Consider the following 19,205-nt stretch of genomic DNA (forward strand, 5'->3'; position numbering starts at 1 on the left):
TGTACAAGTTTCTGTGTGGACATGTGTTTTCACTTTTCTTGGGTATGTTCCTAGGAGTGGAATTGCTGGGTCATATAATAGCTTTTATGGTTAACCTTTTGGGGAACTGCCAGACTGATTACTTGAGTTTTGCCTCCAAAATAGTCCAAATGAGTGAGCTGTTACCATTTATCACTCATGTCTTTCTGTCACCTTGCCCTTGAACTTCATTTGTTACTAAAAATAGGGGCAGGGAAGTAGAATTGACTGAGAAGCTATATACTGCTTATCTTTTACAGGCCCCCAAGAACTATTTTCCTTCAGAGACTTTTTCAGGGAACAAAAATCCTCAAGGACTGAAGCAAGAGTCCTCTCCTTTCTTCATCTTTAGCACTAGCCTAGCCTGTAGTCATTGCCTTGTCTTTGCTTCTTTAACCAGACAAGGGATTTGATAGTGAGACAGCTGTTCTTCATCTAGAATGTTCTTTCCCACCCCAGATCCATGGGCATGGCTGAAAAAAATCACTGCTACCTTGAGATTCCAGTTGTGGTCATTTGTTCATTCAAAAACACTTGCTGAGCAAGTATTATGCTCTTTATTCTGTGCCAGGTACCTTTATTGAGCATAAGAGATATTCTAGGCACTGAGGTCACCTGAATGACGAAACAGCAAGGTTCCTGTTCTCATAGGGTTTCCATTCGAGGGATAGACAAAAACAAGTGAACGAAGTAAGTAAACAAAACAATTCAGATACTTAAAAGTGCTACGAGGAAAAAAGGTTGGTATTACCAGGCCCAGAAGAAGACGAGAGTGATGGACAGGGAGCAGAGGGATAAGGCAGAAGGACTACTTTAGATCAGATGGTTTTGTCCCTATTGAGGGTGACCGTCCTGGGCAGGACACTTAAACTCTTTTTGTGTCATGGTCATTGCATCTAGAACTGGGTTACTTTTTGAATTCAAAGTGATTAAATGAAAGTGCTCTGAAAAATTAAGGTTACAGCATTCCTTTTACCATTAAGCTCTCCTCTCCTGTGATTAACCAAATTCCAGTCATAAGTGATTTAATGCTCAGGGTCTGCTGTTCCACCAATGGATACTGGTTTCCTGCATTTGATTCGTATCCATTGGTAACTCGTTTTCAGCTCTATAAACCACGCACACGCTCAAGAGAGAGGGTGGCTGGTGTTAACGGTGATTTCTGGGGGTAAGCATAACATAGTTGGCCATAACAAAATGAGATAATGTCTCAAAGGCGTTCCAAGCTCTACAGAAGCAGGCACAGCATAAAGCTTTGTACAGTTTTAGTGTTATATGTAAGAACCCAAAGGATAGCACAGATGCTTTCATTGGAACCAGACAAAACAGGCAATCTTGAAAAGTTGAAATAAAAAGAAGCATTTGTGTATATACAGGAAGTCCCTAATATACCCATGTGATTTCTTCTGTATACAATGAGTCCAGTTTTCAAATACACCTTAATCAAGAAATCCATTCCCTTATAATAAAGGGAATTCATGTGGATTATGACTTGAGCTGTACATATCTTGAATCTTATCTTTATAAAGCAGGCTTTTTTTGTGAGCAAGTATAGAGGGCAGTCTTATGGCAGATAGGCAGAGGTACATGGCACTGAGCTTGGGCTCCGTGGCTGACAAAACCTTGTAGCAGAAGCATGAAAAAGAAGAGAGTGCTTTTGAACTTGTTTCAAGCAGGGGCTTAATCATCTCTCTGAGGTGTGCTAATTGGACCTGCACTGGACCATCTGACACAGAAAGGTCTTACTGAACTCCTTCAGAATGTCCGAGTCAAGAAGATGGATTGTTACATCCTACAATCCTGTACAGCAGTGTCCCAACCCGGTAGCCTTGACATTCCTTGATCATACCTCTTTTCTTTGCCTTCTCTATTTGGTCAGCTGTACCCAATGGTCATAGACGAGTGAGAAATAAAGAAAATCATAACTAATTTTTAAAAATCAGTTCTTAACAGCACGTGTAAAGTTTTACCGGGTATAAGCTGAGATACGGCATTTGATGTATTTGTAACTTTCATTTACTTTTGTTACCCCATTAGTCAGGAACATTGAAAGTTTATTATAATTCAGAATCCATAGTCTCACCATTTTCTAGTTATAAAAACAACTGCCGTTCACAAACATCAATGGCAGTGAGCCCAACAGCTTGGATTTTATGGTAAGGACTGCGTGCGAACATTCTGGCATCCTCCTGGAAAGCAAATGAGGCCGTGTGGCATTTTGTTGAGTGTGCTGGTCACTTCCCACATCTGTTCCCAGTACTGCTGGGGACATATGTTCCCGAGATGTGTTTCTCAAAAGATGAGTGTGGCGACAGGAGTGTGTTTACAGAAAAACTAATTAAAAAGTGGAGCCGGTAAGAAGTCTCCTCTCAGATTTAATCTTACTGAAAGGAGAATGACTTTTCTTGTTCTTCCTTTTGAGATATGTGTGAATGTGCTTCTAAAATGCCATCTTCAAAATGTCTGTTCTTTGTATATTAGGCCTACATGGGATCTTCTAGGACTGGGGTCAGGACTTTTTTCTGAGTGGTGCCTTCATTCAGTTACTTTGCCATGAACTGGCGCTTGGAGTTGGCCCATTTGAACGGCTGCCCACGCACCTAAGGAGGCAAGCTCAGCCTGAAAGCAAAGGCGTTTTGGGGGATGCTCTGGAGGAATGTTCTCATGAGCTTTTGGTGTCCCATAAATTTTGGTCTTCAAGGGATCCTAGGGGGATCAAGGGGTTAAGAAGGTGGCAAAGTGGTGGGCAGGCTCCTTCCATCCCACGCATATACATAACCACTCATGGCTCCCTTCACACCTCTGAATGTGGGGCCATTCACATTATTTGGTGTATAACTTCTATCAAAAATGCCTTAGGTGTCTTATCTCCATTGGGAAATGTGGCACATCAAACCATCATCGGGCTAGGCACGACTCAGTGAAGGACTAGTGTAAGGAGAAAGTCCTAGAGGGAAGTTTAAGATTGATTGAGGGCAAACAGGAATAGGATTTTTCTCCTCTTGCTTATATCTGGAGAGAGAAGATTAATGTATGCCTCTACTTTGCTCATAGTAATGTGAGAGCAATTTATGATCTCAAAAAGCATATAAGGGGACTTGGGCATCCTAAGTACCCACTCTGTGCTGGAGTGTCCCATCTTACTCAACCCATGGAAGCAAATCATTCCGTAGAAAGTGTTGTAGAGAGCATACTGCCTGAAAAAACTAAATGCTGCGAATTAGTCTTAGAAGCGCAGAGAACTGTGGTTCTTTCCCTGGCCTCACCTCCATGTGTAACCAGGCTACACAGAGCTGTGGCCAGGGCAGGAGAGGAAGGATGCTTGTTATACATGGATTATTAGTCTCACTTTTATGTTCTGCGTGTGTGTCCCCAGCGTTTGTCATCTGAGCAATATTAAATATGTGTGCACTTAACTTTGACAACAGGAATATGAGTTTCAACAACCTTACCGAGCACGTCAGTCTCTCTTTTGAATGGCAGGAGTAATCAACACAGAATTCCTAACCTCAAATACTTGCTTAGTGCTCACCGATGCAGACTGAAGAGTCTGTCACTACAGTTGGAATTGAAGGAATGGGAGGGGGCAGGTGTTTGAATTAGTCTTACTGTCACATTCATTGCCCACTGAATGTCAAGTCATGCCTTAGAAGCCCCTATTTGGGTAGCTTCTGGGTTCTTTTTTTGGCTGCATTCAGTATCTGCTCAGGCCCTGAGTTACTCAGCACTATTTTCTCAATTATTCAAGCCATCGTCATACAGTTTTTCTGTCACCCAAGCTGTTTCTTCTACTTTTTCTTGTTACCTTTCCCTTAAAGTCATCTTTCCTATGGTTTTCTTGGGGGCAGGGAGCTTATTCTCTTGGAAGATAAAAGTATGTCTTATCAGGTGCTACAGTTATGGAATAAGGCTTCCCCCTTGCCTGGTATCCCAGCTGCCTTATGTACACTTCAGCTTTGTCGTCAGTAACTTGAGAATAATTTAGAGAGGTTCTTCTCCTTCTTGCAGGAAGCACAGACACATTCCTCACAAAACAAAGAAAAGAGAACTTTAGTCTGGCATCATTAGCCCGGGAATCAGACAATGGCCCTAGAAGTGGGAGATAGTCCCTGGATTATGTCACTGGTACCCTCGGTTCCAAATTTGTCTGGCATTTTACTCTCCTCTGTTCGCCAAGCATTGAGCTGAGGGCTTTCATGTACTGAATCTTAGCTCTTGCGATCATGGGAGACCGGAGTTCCCGATGCTCGTTTAGTAAATGTGAAAATCAGGTTCAGGAACTTGAAACTTCATACAGCCGTTAAATGGTAGAGCTATGATTCTCACCATGGTTTTTTGGAATCCAAGTAGAATGTTCTATCCACATTGTGAGGCCTTTGAGGAAATGATGCTTCTCTATTTTGGACCTAACCTGTAGTGTTTCAAAGAGGGTGAGGTTCTTTTGCTTTTTAAGTAGCTGTCAGACAAGCTTCCCACCACCCCAAATGTGTCTGTGTTGGGGTGAGCTCTTTCAGAACTTCATTTCCCCCATGGCTCATCCACACTCACTTGCTGCTCTGGCCAGGGGGGGTCTCCTCACTGTTCTCCAAGCCCACTGTGTGCTTGGGCCCCCTGCCCCCCCAGTGCCAACATGCCTCATCTGCCCCTGCCGCCTCTCCTCTGCCTGTTTTCGAGAGCTGGCTTTCTCTGAGCAGGTAGGCACGTCTGTTCCAGGGGAGCACAGCCCCGTCATCTCCCCCACCCAGAGATAGGGGCCCTCCTCCCCCAGCCCACACACTCCAGGTCAGAATTACTGAGGGGCTGGGCTACAGTTACCCACAGTGTGCCCAACCCCCTTAGGTGTGGCCGGCAGGTCAGAGAGGGAAAAGTAAGCAGAGAGGTCTCTGGAGGGGTCTCTGACCACCCCAACCTGAAGCAGTCTCCCTCCCCACGTGTTTGTGGCAGTGAGTGTCCAGCTGGTGTCCCCGCCTGTGCCCTCCTGCTTGTATTAGTCCAGAAGGCATTTGCATTGAACCCAGCGGTCTTTGGCTCGCACAGTCTCGGAAAGTCCCACCTGGTTCACGTCTGTGCCCTTGCTGCTGATCCTTTGCTACCAGGACTCATACTGCCGTCACCACTGCTGGGTCCCCTCCTCTGTTTCTGCCACTGTTGATGTTGTCACACCCCCGACAGCGTGTCCTCGTCTCTGTCTCGGTTCTCAAAGTGGAGCCCAGTGGTTCGCTTTCAGAGTCCGTAAGTACAGCTTTGCCCTTTCGTTTTTAGGATGCGTTGCACTGAGGAACTTGAAGCAGGTTTCTAAGTGACCCAGACCGACGGGGTCTTGGGACAGCGCCATCCGTGTCACACGCGCTAAGCTAAGGCATGCACGCTCCCAGTGCCTCTGCACGGGCTGTTTCCTCTCTTGCTGGAGCCTCCGTTCTCCCTTCAGAAAGGAAGGCCGCCTGTATGCGTGCCCTTTACCTTGATGTCCTCCTCGGGAGGCTTAGATGGTCGCCTGAGAAAAGCAGCCTGCGCTACAGTTCCAGAAATCCTCGGTAACTAGCTGTGCAGGTTTGTCTTCCCTCACCTGTGTCTCTGTTCCACCCGCGGTCAGATTGGAATGGCTGAGATGGGGGGTTGGGGTTTATACTCTCAAACTCCTGGAGGCTCCACAGAGCCTAGCATAGGTATTTGTAAAGATGGGCCCCCTAAATATATCTTGCTTGATGAATTGATTCCTCACTCACAAACCTGCATCCCTCTCTTGTCCATCTTGCAAATTGGTGCTGCTGATAAAACCAGTCTTAACGGTGAATTGCAGCAAAACTGGATGCTGTATGCTGTCATTTCAGCTTTCTCAAACTAGTTGGATAAGCTCGAGAGAGACGTGCGTCACAGAGGAGGGCAATTAGAGCCAATGGCAAGATGACTGGCTGCCGGCAGGATTACTTTGCTTTAAAAAAGAGAAAGAAGGAAAAAGCCACATCCAGGAAGTACAGCGGGAGTTGGCAAACCAGAGTGATGATGTTGATTAGCCTAGAGGAAATTTTATTTCCCCCATGTCACTGAGCTACAGGGTGTCTGTGAATCCAAGAGACCTTTCCTCCTTTCGCAGTGGCCATTTGGATGTCATCTCTCCATTCTGCCAACTGCATCTGCCCCCACCCCCACCCTGGACCAGGTCCTCCTGCCCGTCTCGGGGGGGGGGGGGGGGTTTGCTGCTTGAAAGAAGTCTCTTGTAGGCAACCGGGAGAAACTTCAGCATTTTTAGCTATGGGGTGAGATAAGATTAACGAGATGGGGGAAAAAGTAGAATGTTTTTGTGGAAGGAAACTGAAGCCACAAAAGCCTTAATTACTTGAACAGTCGAAGAAATGGGAGTCCCACAGAACCAGGCCTGTGCATTTCAGATGAATCCTCTTCATAAGGAGCAATGCCGCCTCTTCTCTGGACATTCTGGCCTCCGGGGCAGGGCCCAGCTCTGCCCAGTGGGCGTGGGATCCCAGGGGGAGAAGAGGGTCTCTGGGACCTTGCTGTCAGATCGTGCTTTGGAGACGCAGATTTTTTCGTGCAGCCCTCGCATCATCTGTTCTGTCCATGACCACCCGCTCACAGGACCTTCTCTTTCTCATTGATGAAGTTATTTAAAGTTTATGGCTTGCCTGCTATGTTCCAGGCACCCAAAAAAACAGGCCTCTTTCCTGTTCACTCAAGAAATAAAATGAAAGATGGAAACCTCATCTCTTGCTTTTCCACTTACTTGGCATGCTTGCCTGCATGGGTGTTTTATATTGGTTGGATTCCATGGCTAAGCTTCCTTCCTATGAGAGGCAGTGCCTTTGCCTTGAGCAAGAATCGCATATGCTGCATGGCCCAGGAGGCAGGTGGTGGAAGGCAAACAGTGATGAACCCGGTGGGAGGAGCCCTGTGTTTGCATTCCCAGCTTAGATAGTGAGTCCCTGGTTGACTTTGCACAACCTTTCCAATTCCTTGCCTGTATTTCCTCATTTTTAAGTAAGGGTGTTAGACTTTGGGGAAGTCTGAGTTCTTTTGGAGCTCACATTTGTAACATCTATCTGTGAGTCATAAAGGCACAAAACTGAGCTAAGATGTTTGACTGGGAAGACTGATTTGTTTACCAAAAAGGTATAAAAGAATAGAATCATCTTTTACTATCTTTGTATCCTTTTCCTTTCTGCCTTTGAACTTATTTTCAAAAGCACTGGTGAGGGGGGCGCCTGGGTGGCTCAGTCGTTGGGCGTCTGCCTTCGGCTCGGGTCGTGATCCCGGGGTCCTGGGATCCAGCCCCGCATTGGGCTCCCTGCTCGGCGGGAGGCCTGCTTCTCCCTCTCCCACTCCCCCTGCTTGTGTTCCTGCTCTCGCTGTCTCTCTCTCTATCAAATAAATCAAATCTTTTAAAAAAAAAAAAACAGCACTGGTGAGGCTGGTGGGCATGCAAGCTGGTGCAGCCACTCCGGAAAACAGTAGGGAGGTTCCTCAAAAAGTTAAAAACAGAGCTACCCTATGACCCAGCAATTGCACTGCTGGATGTTTACCCCAAAGATACAAATGTAATGATCCGAAGGGGCACCTGCACCCCAATGTTTATAGCAGCAATGTCCACAATAGCCAAACTATGGAAAGAGCCCAGATGTCCATCGATAGATGAATGAATAAAGAAGATGTGGAATATTACAATGGAATATTACTCAGCCATCAAAAAAAAAAAAGAAATCTTGCCATTTGCAATGACGTGGGTGGAACTAGAGGGTATTATGCTAGCGAAATAAGTCAATCAGAGAAAGGCAATTATATGATTTCACTCATATGGAATTTAAGAAACAGAACAGAGGAGCATAGGGGAAGGGAGGGAAAAATAAAACAAGATGATATCAGAGAGGGAGACAAATCATAAGAGACTCTTAACTATAGGAAGCACACTGAGGGCTGCTGGAGGGGACCGGAGGAGGGACAGGGTAACTGGGTGATGGGCATTCAGGAGGGCACGTGATGTAATGAGCACTGGGTGTTATATACAACTGATGAATCACTGAACTCTACCTGTGAAACTAATAATACATTATATTAATTAACTGAATTTAAGTTAAAAAAAACAAAAAGTAAAAACACCAGTGAACTGCCCAGTGCATTTGGAAAGTGAGCATCCCGTAGTTGGAGGACAAGGCTCCAACAGCTGAGCTATTTCTGTCTGTCCTCTGAGGAGTTTGTACCCAGCTGTTTCTGCTCACCAGCTTCCCTGGAGGGACCTCAGCCATCTCTCTGAGGGACATTCGCTTGGGGATGGGAGGGCAGGCTTTGGCCATGGGAACCAGCCAGAGGAACCCAACGGGTTTACCTGGCCCACAGGGGATGGACCTTTGACCTTGGCCTAATTAACTGCCAGACCAGTGACACTTAAAGGAAAAACAACAGGATTTAGCACCTGCTCTTCCTATGTGGATCCTCCCTGGCAGCCCTTCCCCTCCCCTACGTCGTGGTGCATGTAAACAGTGGCTCCCTGTCTGTTTCTTGCCTTTAATCCCTGGCAGGTCAACAGTATCAATATTGTGAATGTACTTAATGCCACTGAACTGAACACTTAACAATAGTTAAAATAGTATATTTGATGTATATTTGACAACACAAAAAGGGTTTATTGTTCTGGGGGTGGGACTAATTTATTGTGGGACTACGAAACGAGGAGAGCTTTTACAAAACTCTCCATGAGTTACACATCTAAATAATGCTTTTATGGTTCAGACAGTCTTGAGTCCCCCTCAGGAATTGCCTTCGGAGTCTTTAGCATATTCATAATTCTCCCTTTGTACGCCAGTGTCTTCAAGTCTGCCCATTAGGAGCCCTTTGTATTCAATTATTTGTTTATGGATCTGTTTGCTTCCTCCTTGAAGACAAGGTCTGGCCCGCTGGTGTTCAGTGTTTTTATGTATAATAAATGAATGACCACATTAGCGATGTAAGCCCTTGGCTCCAGTAGCTCCTCCAAGAGTCTCTAACCACACTTTCCAAAGTAGCCCCACCCCCGCCCATCCCTCTCCCACAGTACTGTCCTTCCTTAATATGTTTTAGCCTCCTGTGCAGTTACTTTGTTTATTTGCTGGGTGTTTACAGGTATGTGGTTTTTTTCTTCCCACGATAAAGCAAGACTTAGAAGGATGGAGACCCTGTACGTCTTGCTCTCTTGGCATCTCTCTGTTGAATGAGTAAATGAATCTCCAATCTGTGATCGATCTTTTGGAAATAGCAAAACTCGGTTTTTGCTATTTGCAGATTAGCTTTGGCACGTAAAGTGAGGAGGGAAGAGGGATAATGTCTTAAGGAGGCACAATAAAAAGTAAAAATGATGGAGAAATGGTCCCGTGATTTTTCACACATGGCTCACTCTGGTTTCAGAGGCAGTTTCAGACAAAAATATTTAGTAATATTTGAGCAATGTCACTATCATGGAATTCTGTATCACCTTGAAGGGCTTACTTTGTAATGCTTATATGATAATATAAAATTTTGTATGGCTTTTAAAAATTGCAATAAAATTTATATACAGTAAAATACACTCAGGTATTCAATGAATTTTGACAAATGAATGCACCCCATGTACGTGATACTCCAAGTTATAGAACATTTCCCTTGCCCCAAAGAGCTCCCTGTTGCATTCTTCTACACAATTCTCACCCCAAAAAGCAACTACTGCTCCAAGGAAGGTCACCATGCATTGGTTTTCCTGCTCTTCAACTTTATATAAATGGAATTATGCATGTCTGTTGTCTTTGGATTCTTTCATTCCACGTAATGTTTTTAGGTTCATCGAGGATGTTGCTTATGACAGTAGTTCATTCCTTTTCATCACTGAGTAATACCCTATTATGTGAATATACCACAGTTTGTCGATACTCCTATTGATGGACATTTCAATGGGTTCCAGTTTTTGACTACTAATAATAAAGCTTCGATACACATTCTTGTAAAGTATTTTTATGAATGTAAGTTTTTACTGATCTTTTTTTTATTTAATTTTTTTATTTGAGAGAGAGGGAGAGAGAGTGCAGGAGCAGGGGAGGGGCAGAGGGAGAGGGAAAAGCAGACTCCCCGCTGAGCAGGAAGCCTGATGTGGGACTCGATCCCAGGACCTGAGCCGAAGGCAGACGCTTAACAGACTGAGCCACCCGGGTGCCTGGTTTTTACTGATCTTGGGTGCATACTTAGAAGTGGGGATATTGCTAGGTCATAGGTCATATGTATATATATTTTTTTTATTTAAATTTTGTTAATTAACATATAGTGCATGTATGTTTAATCTTATGTGTAGCTACAAACAATGTGAGAGAATTCTAATTGCCCATATTTGTACCAACTCTTCATAGAGAACATCTTTTTAACTCTAGCCATTCAAGTGGTTGTAGAGTAGTATCTCATCTAGAAAAAAAAAATTATTTACATTGAGTTGAATTCACCCTATTTAGCATACAGGTTTTGACCAATGCATGCAATCTGAAATGCCACTACAAGATAGAGAACAATTTTATCAGCACCCCCAGATTCTCCCATGTCCCCTGTACCAACCTCACACCAAGCTCAGCCTTGATCTGTTTTCTTTCTCTATAATTTTGCCTTTTCTAGTCCTGGCTTACCAGGACTTATTAGCTGTATTTTTTGTCTTAATTTTCAAATTTATCATTGTCATAAATGCATATAATTTTAAAGGCCAAGTCATTCCTGTCAAGTTTATGATAAACAGCCGTCTCTTCCCACCTCCTCTTGGTTTCTGATTCTACTTTCAACTCTTTCAGCCCTTTGTTGTGGTATATGCTTTTTCATTTCTAAAGAATTGTGCTTCTTTACTTGATATTTCCATTTTCATTTATTAACTGCTTCTAATGGAAGATAAGGATTTAGCTCTCTTAAAATTCCTGCCAGCCATGCATATACCTGTCTGTGTCTGATAGAGACCTCCCAGTATAGATACATCGTAATTTTTTCAAAGTTATTATTTAGATTACTGAGTCTATGTAGTATAAGCAGCAGATGCTGTGGGCTGTACCTTCATTCTATTTCCTAGCTTGAATAATGTTTTTCTAGAGGTGTTAATTCTTTTCTTGGTTCTCTGTGGACCTACTTCTTTTTCGTATCCAGAAGTGTTTACCTCCTTCTCATATGTTCAGATGAATGAGACAATTTCGCGGTTCCACTTGCTTTCTTGGATTTGTTCTCCATGGAGTCCTCTGCCCTCCTGCTCTGTCCAGGACTGGTTGCTCTCCCGGCCACTTACATGGCTTCTTTTCTGAGCTCTCCATCATCATCTTTCTCAGGGTCAAAAAAAATAAATAAATAAGAACCAGTATGTATCAGCAGAGCCAGGGATAATGTGCATCTGTGTATAAATACAGGTTAACACATCTATTAATTTTGACCTGTCTACCTATTTTAGGAGTCATACGTACACAGGGGTACCTTCAAGTCCAGTCCAGCATCTCAGGTTCATTCTAGTTTTTTCCCTTTCTTGTAACTCTCTCCTTTGACAATAAGAAACCTGGCTTCCAGGATTAATGTATTTACTTATTTCATCAGTTCCTCAGCATGTAATCAATCCATCTTCATGACCACACCTCCTTCCACATGGACACCCTCCTCAGTCTGTTCTCTCTCTGATAGCTCATGTCATTCCACCGTCGCCACCCCCCCACCCTGAAGTCGTGGTTGTGGATGCCCGTCTCTTCACCCTCTTCCTGCGGACCCCTTGTCCCCCATGGATGCCCACCTTGTTCTGCCTGGTTCTGACACGCCATGGCAGTCTGGCCCCCTGTATGGATGCCGTCCCCACCCCCCTTGCAGATGCCTAAGTTGCCCTGTCCCACTTCATGGCTCAGGGCTCAGTTGTTCAGGAAAGGAAGCAGAAGGGCCAAGATACATGTCTTGCTTCTGTCTCCCATCCCCCAATGCTTTCCTTTTTTCAGTCTTCCTATCCCAAAGAATTACTTATGGCCACTCATTTGCTTAAACTCAAGATCTGAATGCTCTTGAATATTTGCCTTTTGTGGTGGGGGGGGGTGGGCTCCATCCCAGGACCCTGAGATCTTGACCTGAGCGGAAAGCAGATGCTTAAACAACCCATTGAGCCACCCAGGCACCCCAATGATTGGATATTTGTGTTTATTGCAAAATGTTCATCACAATAAGTCTGGTTAACATACATTAGCATATGTAGTTACAAAATTCTTTTTCCTCATAATGAGCAGTTTTAAGACTTACTCTCTTAGCAACTTTCAAATATGCAACACAGTATTATTAACTATGGTTGCCATCATGTACCTTTTACATCCCCATGACTTCGTCATTTTATAACTAGAAGTTTGTACCCTTTGAACCCTTTGACCCCCTTCACCCATTTCACCCTCACCTCCACCCCTGCCGCTGGCAACCACCAACCAATCTGTTCTATGTATCTGTGGGCTTGCAAACTCACTCTTTGAGACTGACATTTCACCTAAATCTGGGTAAGACTGGCCCTCTGGACTCACCATCCCCTACTATTCTCTTCATTTTAATAATGTACTAATTTTAAAAAGCATCCGAGATTCCCCCCAGTTCACACTCCTTACTGGTTGTAGGTGCTTGTTTGATAGAGCCTTCACTATCTCTCTGCACCGTGACGCATTTGGAAGCCTTAAAAGCATACCGTATTTAGCTATAATTATCCTGTCTTAAATATTGGGATCAACTGGAACACTGGGTTCTTGCTTGTATCCCTTGCAGTTATTAGCAATTGAATTTATGGGGTCCTGACAGCATATGAGTAAAACCCCAGAGATAGACACGATTCTGCTAGTACTTAACGCCAAGCAAAATGAACATTCTACAAATTCAGTGTGGTAATTTTGTGCGTTTAGATAGGGATTTTACACAAACCACAATTCTAGAGGAGACTTAGGAGGTAAAGAAAAAAAACATTTTTTTTTTCAAAAATGACAGGTTTCGGGGGGCGCCTGGGTGGCTCAGATGGTTAAGCGTCTGCTTTCGGCTCAGGTCATGAACCCAGGGTCCTGGGATCGAGCCCCACATCGGGCTCCCTGCTCAGCGGGAGGCCTGCTTCTCCCTCTCCCACTCCCCCTGCTTGTGTTCCCTCTCTCGCTGTGTCTCTCTCTGTCAAATAAATAAATAAAATCTTTAAAAAAATTTTTTTTTAAATTTTAAAAAAATAACCAAAATGACAGGTTTTGGAAGCATAATTCTGTGATGAATGGCTGCGCAAAAATACTGTTTACACAAGGACAGAGAAATTCCCCTGTGACAGTGGAGCAAAGTCCAAACTGTTGCATCTTGGTTTTGTAGGACACAGGGACGTGGAAACTGCTTGGAAGAGACCATGTTCCTCCTCTTGCCTGCCCCTCCCCCACCCCAGGATGAGCCTGAAACCAGTCATTCATGCAAACGCACTTCCCTGTGGCCGCAGAACCAGCTAGCGATGTCTAGCTCGGTGTTCTTACACCTGGCTCTCTCGTGCACTTTGACATCCGAAATTGGGAGCAGTGTTTCCTGTTTGAATGTCTTTTTCTCAACCGTGGGCCTTGATAGAAAACTGTGAACGATTTCACAGCATAGTATCCTGTTCTTTCCTGTAAAACAAAACAAAACAAAACAAAAAAATAGCAAAATTCTTTAAATTTTGAATACTGACAGTTTAAAAATTTGTGAAAATATTTTTAAATTTATGATCAAGGTAAATTCAACTTTGTTCTTATAACATATCCAGAATAGATTGTGTCTCTCCTTTCTGGATGATTTCATGTAGAACAAATTGCAAGATAGTTCTAGAACTCTATTGGCAGATGCCTTAAGTTTTAATTACAGTTTGCATCTACTCACTGTATGTAGATGGCTGTTTTACACGTATGTACCACTTATAGCCGGGTTTGCTTAGGCAAGATGACCAAGTTGATGCCTGATGGACATGGGAATGAGGGAAATCATTACAGTAAATTACTTCTAATGAGTGTTCAATAAATATTTAATATGAGTTATCTGTTTATGGATCAATTAAATTGTGTACTCCCTTTATCAGATAGAGGGTGGAAAAGCATCCATAGATGTATGTGTATTTATTGAAATTTTTATAAAGAAGTTAAAGGCTTTATTTAAAGCCTCATCAAGCCAACAAATTTTTTTATTGTCAGGGGTGTGAATAGCATTGCCAAGAATTGTTTAAAATGTTCTTTTATTATTTGTTTATTTCAACTCTGTTAGGTGCAAATATTTATATATGTAAGATTTACCATTCCAGTTTAAAATTGTTCCAGAAGAGTGGTGCTTCAGCTGAGAATTTAGATAAGAGAGAGACTATATAAATTATTTTAAAGTATTTATTTTAGTAGTATAGGGTGACTTGTAGAATGTATATATATATGGATGAAAGACCTTCTTCATTCATGCAAAAACGCTTACTGAATGTCTAAGGTATTAAGGTATTAAGAGGTTGAGCTGCCTTCTGTCTTGTTTTTTTGTTCTGTCCTTTCTCAAAGGAGCAGAGATGAGGCGAAGTTCTGTGTGAATTTTAAATCTTTACCTATGAAGAGAATAAAGCTCTAATATAGATCTAGATTTTGATTGTGTAAATTTTGATTGTGTAATCAACTAAAATGTTCATATTCTAATTAGTTTGCTAATTGCCTCTTGGATGCCATCCAGGTATTCCAATAGAATATGAGGATGCATATTGCTCATATCTTTATATTATCTCACATAACATAAAAGATTGTGTTTTCTTATTCCCCGGCAGGTTGGTACAGAGGATATACCCTCCAAAATAAATCTAAAAAGGTATGGCTTATCGTTTACTTTTTAAATTTGAATCTGTCTGCTAGTTTTGTGTTATGCTACCTGATCCCATTTTCTGCTCCTTGCTGTCTCTAGACCTAGTTTGTGTTCTCTGGGATGGCTGTTCTTTAGATCTGAAAACAAATTCTCTGACCTCAATGTAAAAGTAAAATAGCACAAGTCCCATGGACCATATTTCCCACCAGCCAACTTAAGGAGAAAGGCCAGAGGTGAATTCACACACCAAGTAGGGCCCTTGCAGGCTTGTTGCTCCCTGTTCCTCCAGCTCAGCAGGGTGGTGACACAGTGACATTGTTACTGTTGGCTGTCTCCTTCAGGGGGGACCCGTGCTTCTTCTTTGTCCTTTAGCTCTCGTGCTAACATCCCAGAACTAAAGCATCTACCCATTTCTACTTGAGTCTATTCTTTATTATAAAATAGATAAGCCAGAGTAGTAGTTTTGAAACTGTGAACCTCACAACCAACCCCAGTAATACATCATGAGATCAACATTGTGGCTTGTTAACCAACATCTTCCAAAAACCAAAATTCTGAAAAGTAGAAAAGAAAACGGAATGCCGTGATAAATACTGTCTCATGAAACTTCTGTGTGAGGTACATATTTTTTAATGTATTTTATTTTATTTTTTTTAAAGGTTTTATTTATTTATTTATTTGACAGAGAGAATGAGAGAGAGAGCACATGAAAGGGGGGAAGGTCAGAGGGAGAAGCAGACTCCCCGCCGAGCGGGGAGCCCGATGCGGGACTCGATCCCGGGACTCCAGGATCATGACCTGAGCCGAAGGCAGTCGCTTAACCAACTGAGCCACCCAGGCGCCCTTTTAATGTATTTTAAATTATATTTTATGTATATAGTTGAGGACTGGGTTGCCATGAAAATGTATCGCATCATGGGCAGAGAGTTTGAAAAATACTGACCCTAGCAGGTTCCTGTAGCCAGTGCCAAAACTACTCATCATCAAGCTAAAGAAAATCTATTAGTTATGTTAATGCTCCCTCAGTTAGTTTTAGGTCAGGTCAGGGCTTTTCCTTTGACGCTGCACTCTGGGGCAGCAGTGCGGGTCAGCACTTTGTTTTGAAAGAGCAACGATGATAGGACCTGATAGGACCATCGTATTTCACAGTTAGTTCACATGCAAGATAGCTAATTAGGAGAGGGGTCAGAGAAACATTTTAGAATTTATCAAGAAGTGAGTGAAAAAAGAAAAAGAACCCAACAAACCCCACAGTTCTTATTTTTCAAGCATGGCATGTGATAAAGTAATCTGAGCACACAACTATCGAAATTGCTCAGGGCCCAGAGAAACCCCTTTCTACAAGGTTGTAGTCACTGGAAACCAGCGCTATTTGGATCAAGCTTTCTATATATTTGGCTCTGAAGTCACTATTTGCACATTTACGTGTCCACACACACCGTTTGTTAACGTTGACAATTTAATAATCTTCCAAAATAAAGAGGTGTTTGCTTGTCATGTGAGGGTCACCTCCCACAATTTTGGTCCTTTTATCCCTCCCCAAATCCTGATGCTGAATTCTTCTGCCCACACTTCAATTCCTCTGTTTTCCCACCTGTTTTCATTTCCAACTTAACTACTTTGATTTAATCTCTTGCTGACTTTAATTTCTCCAGGCCTTCAAATAGGGACCGACGACGGGGACATTCTGGCATGAATGAGAGCGTAGTAAGACAAAAGCCTTTCTTTCTTTTAGGATCCTTGTATGTGGTTTATAGATACTCCTGCTTCTTGGTTTGGGTTTAGCCCTATCTTTGTTTATTTTATTCATAATTATAGAAATGATACTTATTTTGAAGCGTGATTGGAGTTAACCGTTTTGAAGTTCTGAATTTATTAAAGAGCAGGAAGACATGCCACTTCTCAATCTGCTAAAAAAACATGTCAACTTAAAAAAATGAACAAAACCCCATTCTCAGATAAGATCACACGAACTTAAAGAACAAACACAATTCTTGATTTTTAACTGGTGATTGTGAATCATGTTGGAACAAGGTCCCCCGCCACACTTTTCCCTTTCAGAGAGCTACAGTATGTAAGGATCCTTTTTGCACATAGAAGACCTCGGTTTCTAAGGCATCCTGTGATCTCCTAATAGATCAGAATCTATCCAGCTTAAAGCCTTGTTGTTGGCTTTGAAAAGGAAGTAGCGTGCTCCTGGGTGTGTTTTTAATTTTGTTTTGTTTTGTTTTCATTTTCTTAAAAACCCTTATTTAAACTTTTTAAATCTCACCCATAAGAAGAATTATCTCAGGAAGAACTTCTTTTAGTTCTTGATAATTCAACTTTGTAATTCAATGAAATGATAGTACGAACAAGGACGGTGCGTTTAGTTGTTGATTTTTAAGTTGAAATATCTTCCTGGTGGAGAGCTCCAGGCAACATTAAGGGAATTCAAGTTCAGTCATCATGAATTATGTTCAGCTTTGACACCCTTTCATTAAGAGATCCAGCCTATTTGAAATCCTCTCCTAATGCTGTTATCCTGCGTTTGCCTGTCTTTAGGGGAGGAGCTATTTGAAAGGCCTATTATTTTAATGGAAATTTTTGGTGTCATTTATCAGCGACCTAGCCATTTAGAGTGGTGATAAAATGAGCTAGTGGTTTTGCGAATCGAAGAAGCAAGGAGCTTTGCAGAAATTGATTATTGATCCTGGCAGGATTGTGGAAGTGTGGATAAGGGCAATATCTAGAGAATCATTAGTTGATTTTTTTTTTCTCAAGTGAGTAGGTTGCATTGAGAAAGGAAAATCAAAATTGAGATAAGCTATAAATTAGTAATCTATCCCTCAGGTTTATCCTGCCTTTCTGTGTGTCAAATGGCATAGGAAAATTCTACAAGGCTCAGATTTACTAGAGCAATTAAATGGATGTAAGCGGACATATGTTATCATGGAAGGATGGTGCTTACAAATAACAGGGAGGTAATGCCACAAAATAAGTATTCTCTTAAAATGAAAGTCATCATATCTGTACATTCAGTATAAATTATCTGCTTGTAATCTGCTTGGGTGTTACAACCTAAGACATTGTTTATATTTCAAATGCTTCTATCTTGGATTTCTCCCAATTATTAGGAGGAGACCAGTCATCAGATTATGAATGCACAAAAATCTTAATTCTTTCTTTACCTTCTTGATGAGAAAAATCTTCTGCAAGGATATTCCCAGGGATAAGCAGTGTTACATCTTATTTTAACCTCCAGATGTGGCTTCTTATAACTACTGCTTTGAGTGGTTCATCATTTGCCAAGTGTCCACTCCCCATTCCTCCCCCACCCCTGGCAACCCCCATTCTACTTTCTGTCTCTATGGATTTGAGTACTCTAGATCCCTCCTGCAAGTGGAATTGTAACAGTATTTGTCCTTCTGTGCCTGGATTATGTCACTTAGCATCATGCCCTCAAGGTGAGTTCTGGATGATCAAGTCTGGTTCTCCACCAAGGTGGCAGTCAACAAGACATTTACCTCAGCTTAGCAGAAGGAAGAAACACCCAAAGTTCCTTAGACACCCTAAGGACGGATTTGGAGCTTCAGAACACCAGAAATTAGGCTCAACAGGAATTACGTGTACATTGAATTTTTGTTTAATTATTTGATCAGTTTTCCAAAATCACTTTGAATCCTGCCCCTATAATGAAAGAGGTCAGCGTCACCTTGCCTCTCTGTGTTCTGGGTCTTATCAATAACAGATCAGCATAGTACTTTCTTACTTACACACCCCATGCCTACCCCTTTTTTTTTGGTTCTTCCTGCCAGGCAGGAAAGGATGGTCATTTTGCTTTTGACTCAGGCAGTGGCAGGATCTACCCTGTCATCACCAAGGCTGGGAGCAGCTCAATCTCAGATTTTCTTACTGTTTCCTGTTTTATTGGTGAAGGGCTAAGATGGAGAAAGAAGAGTATTAGATAAATATAGTACATGAAGCCAGACACAAGACTGACCCCAGTGGGAATTAACTAGTTTTCTGTCTCTGAATGGATCACTGGGTACACAGTGATCCACAGTCAGCCAGCCCCGACAGAGAATGTCTACAGGTCGCACTGATCTCCACAGGTGCAGGGCTAGGAGCAGTCGAACCAGTGGTGCCTGGTAAATAGGCTCTTCTCCTACCTCTTCTGGTCTGGCATGCAAAGTACCCTAAAACAAAGAACAGCAGTGCCTTTTCCAGATGGCAGTTTCTCTATTTATCGATGAGCGTATCACACAGTTAACAGAAGCCGTTAGCATTTAGGAAAACTCAGATCCATGACTTGCTTTCTGTTGGTTCGATCTGATCTTCACTTCTTCAGTTTCTACCGACCAGTTTCCAGTCTTTCTCTTAGGCCCTTATGGAGCCTTAGTTTT

General features: G+C 42.5%; 1 protein-coding gene across 1 annotated transcript in view; it reads left to right on the plus strand.

The window, feature by feature from the left end:
- DOCK5 (dedicator of cytokinesis 5) overlaps window positions 1-19,205 on the plus strand; it is a 200,110-nt gene that overhangs the window by 58,302 nt on the left and 122,603 nt on the right. The window contains exon 3 of the mRNA XM_081812900.1: window positions 14,786-14,826. Within this exon, the coding sequence (XP_081669026.1) occupies window positions 14,786-14,826 (41 nt within the window). The remainder of the gene's footprint in view (window positions 1-14,785; window positions 14,827-19,205) is intronic.

The sequence above is a fragment of the Leptonychotes weddellii genome, chromosome 2, assembly GCF_054177405.1.
Source record: "Leptonychotes weddellii isolate Sample4059 chromosome 2, ASM5417740v2, whole genome shotgun sequence".
In the NCBI taxonomy this organism is placed as follows: domain Eukaryota; kingdom Metazoa; phylum Chordata; class Mammalia; order Carnivora; family Phocidae; genus Leptonychotes; species Leptonychotes weddellii.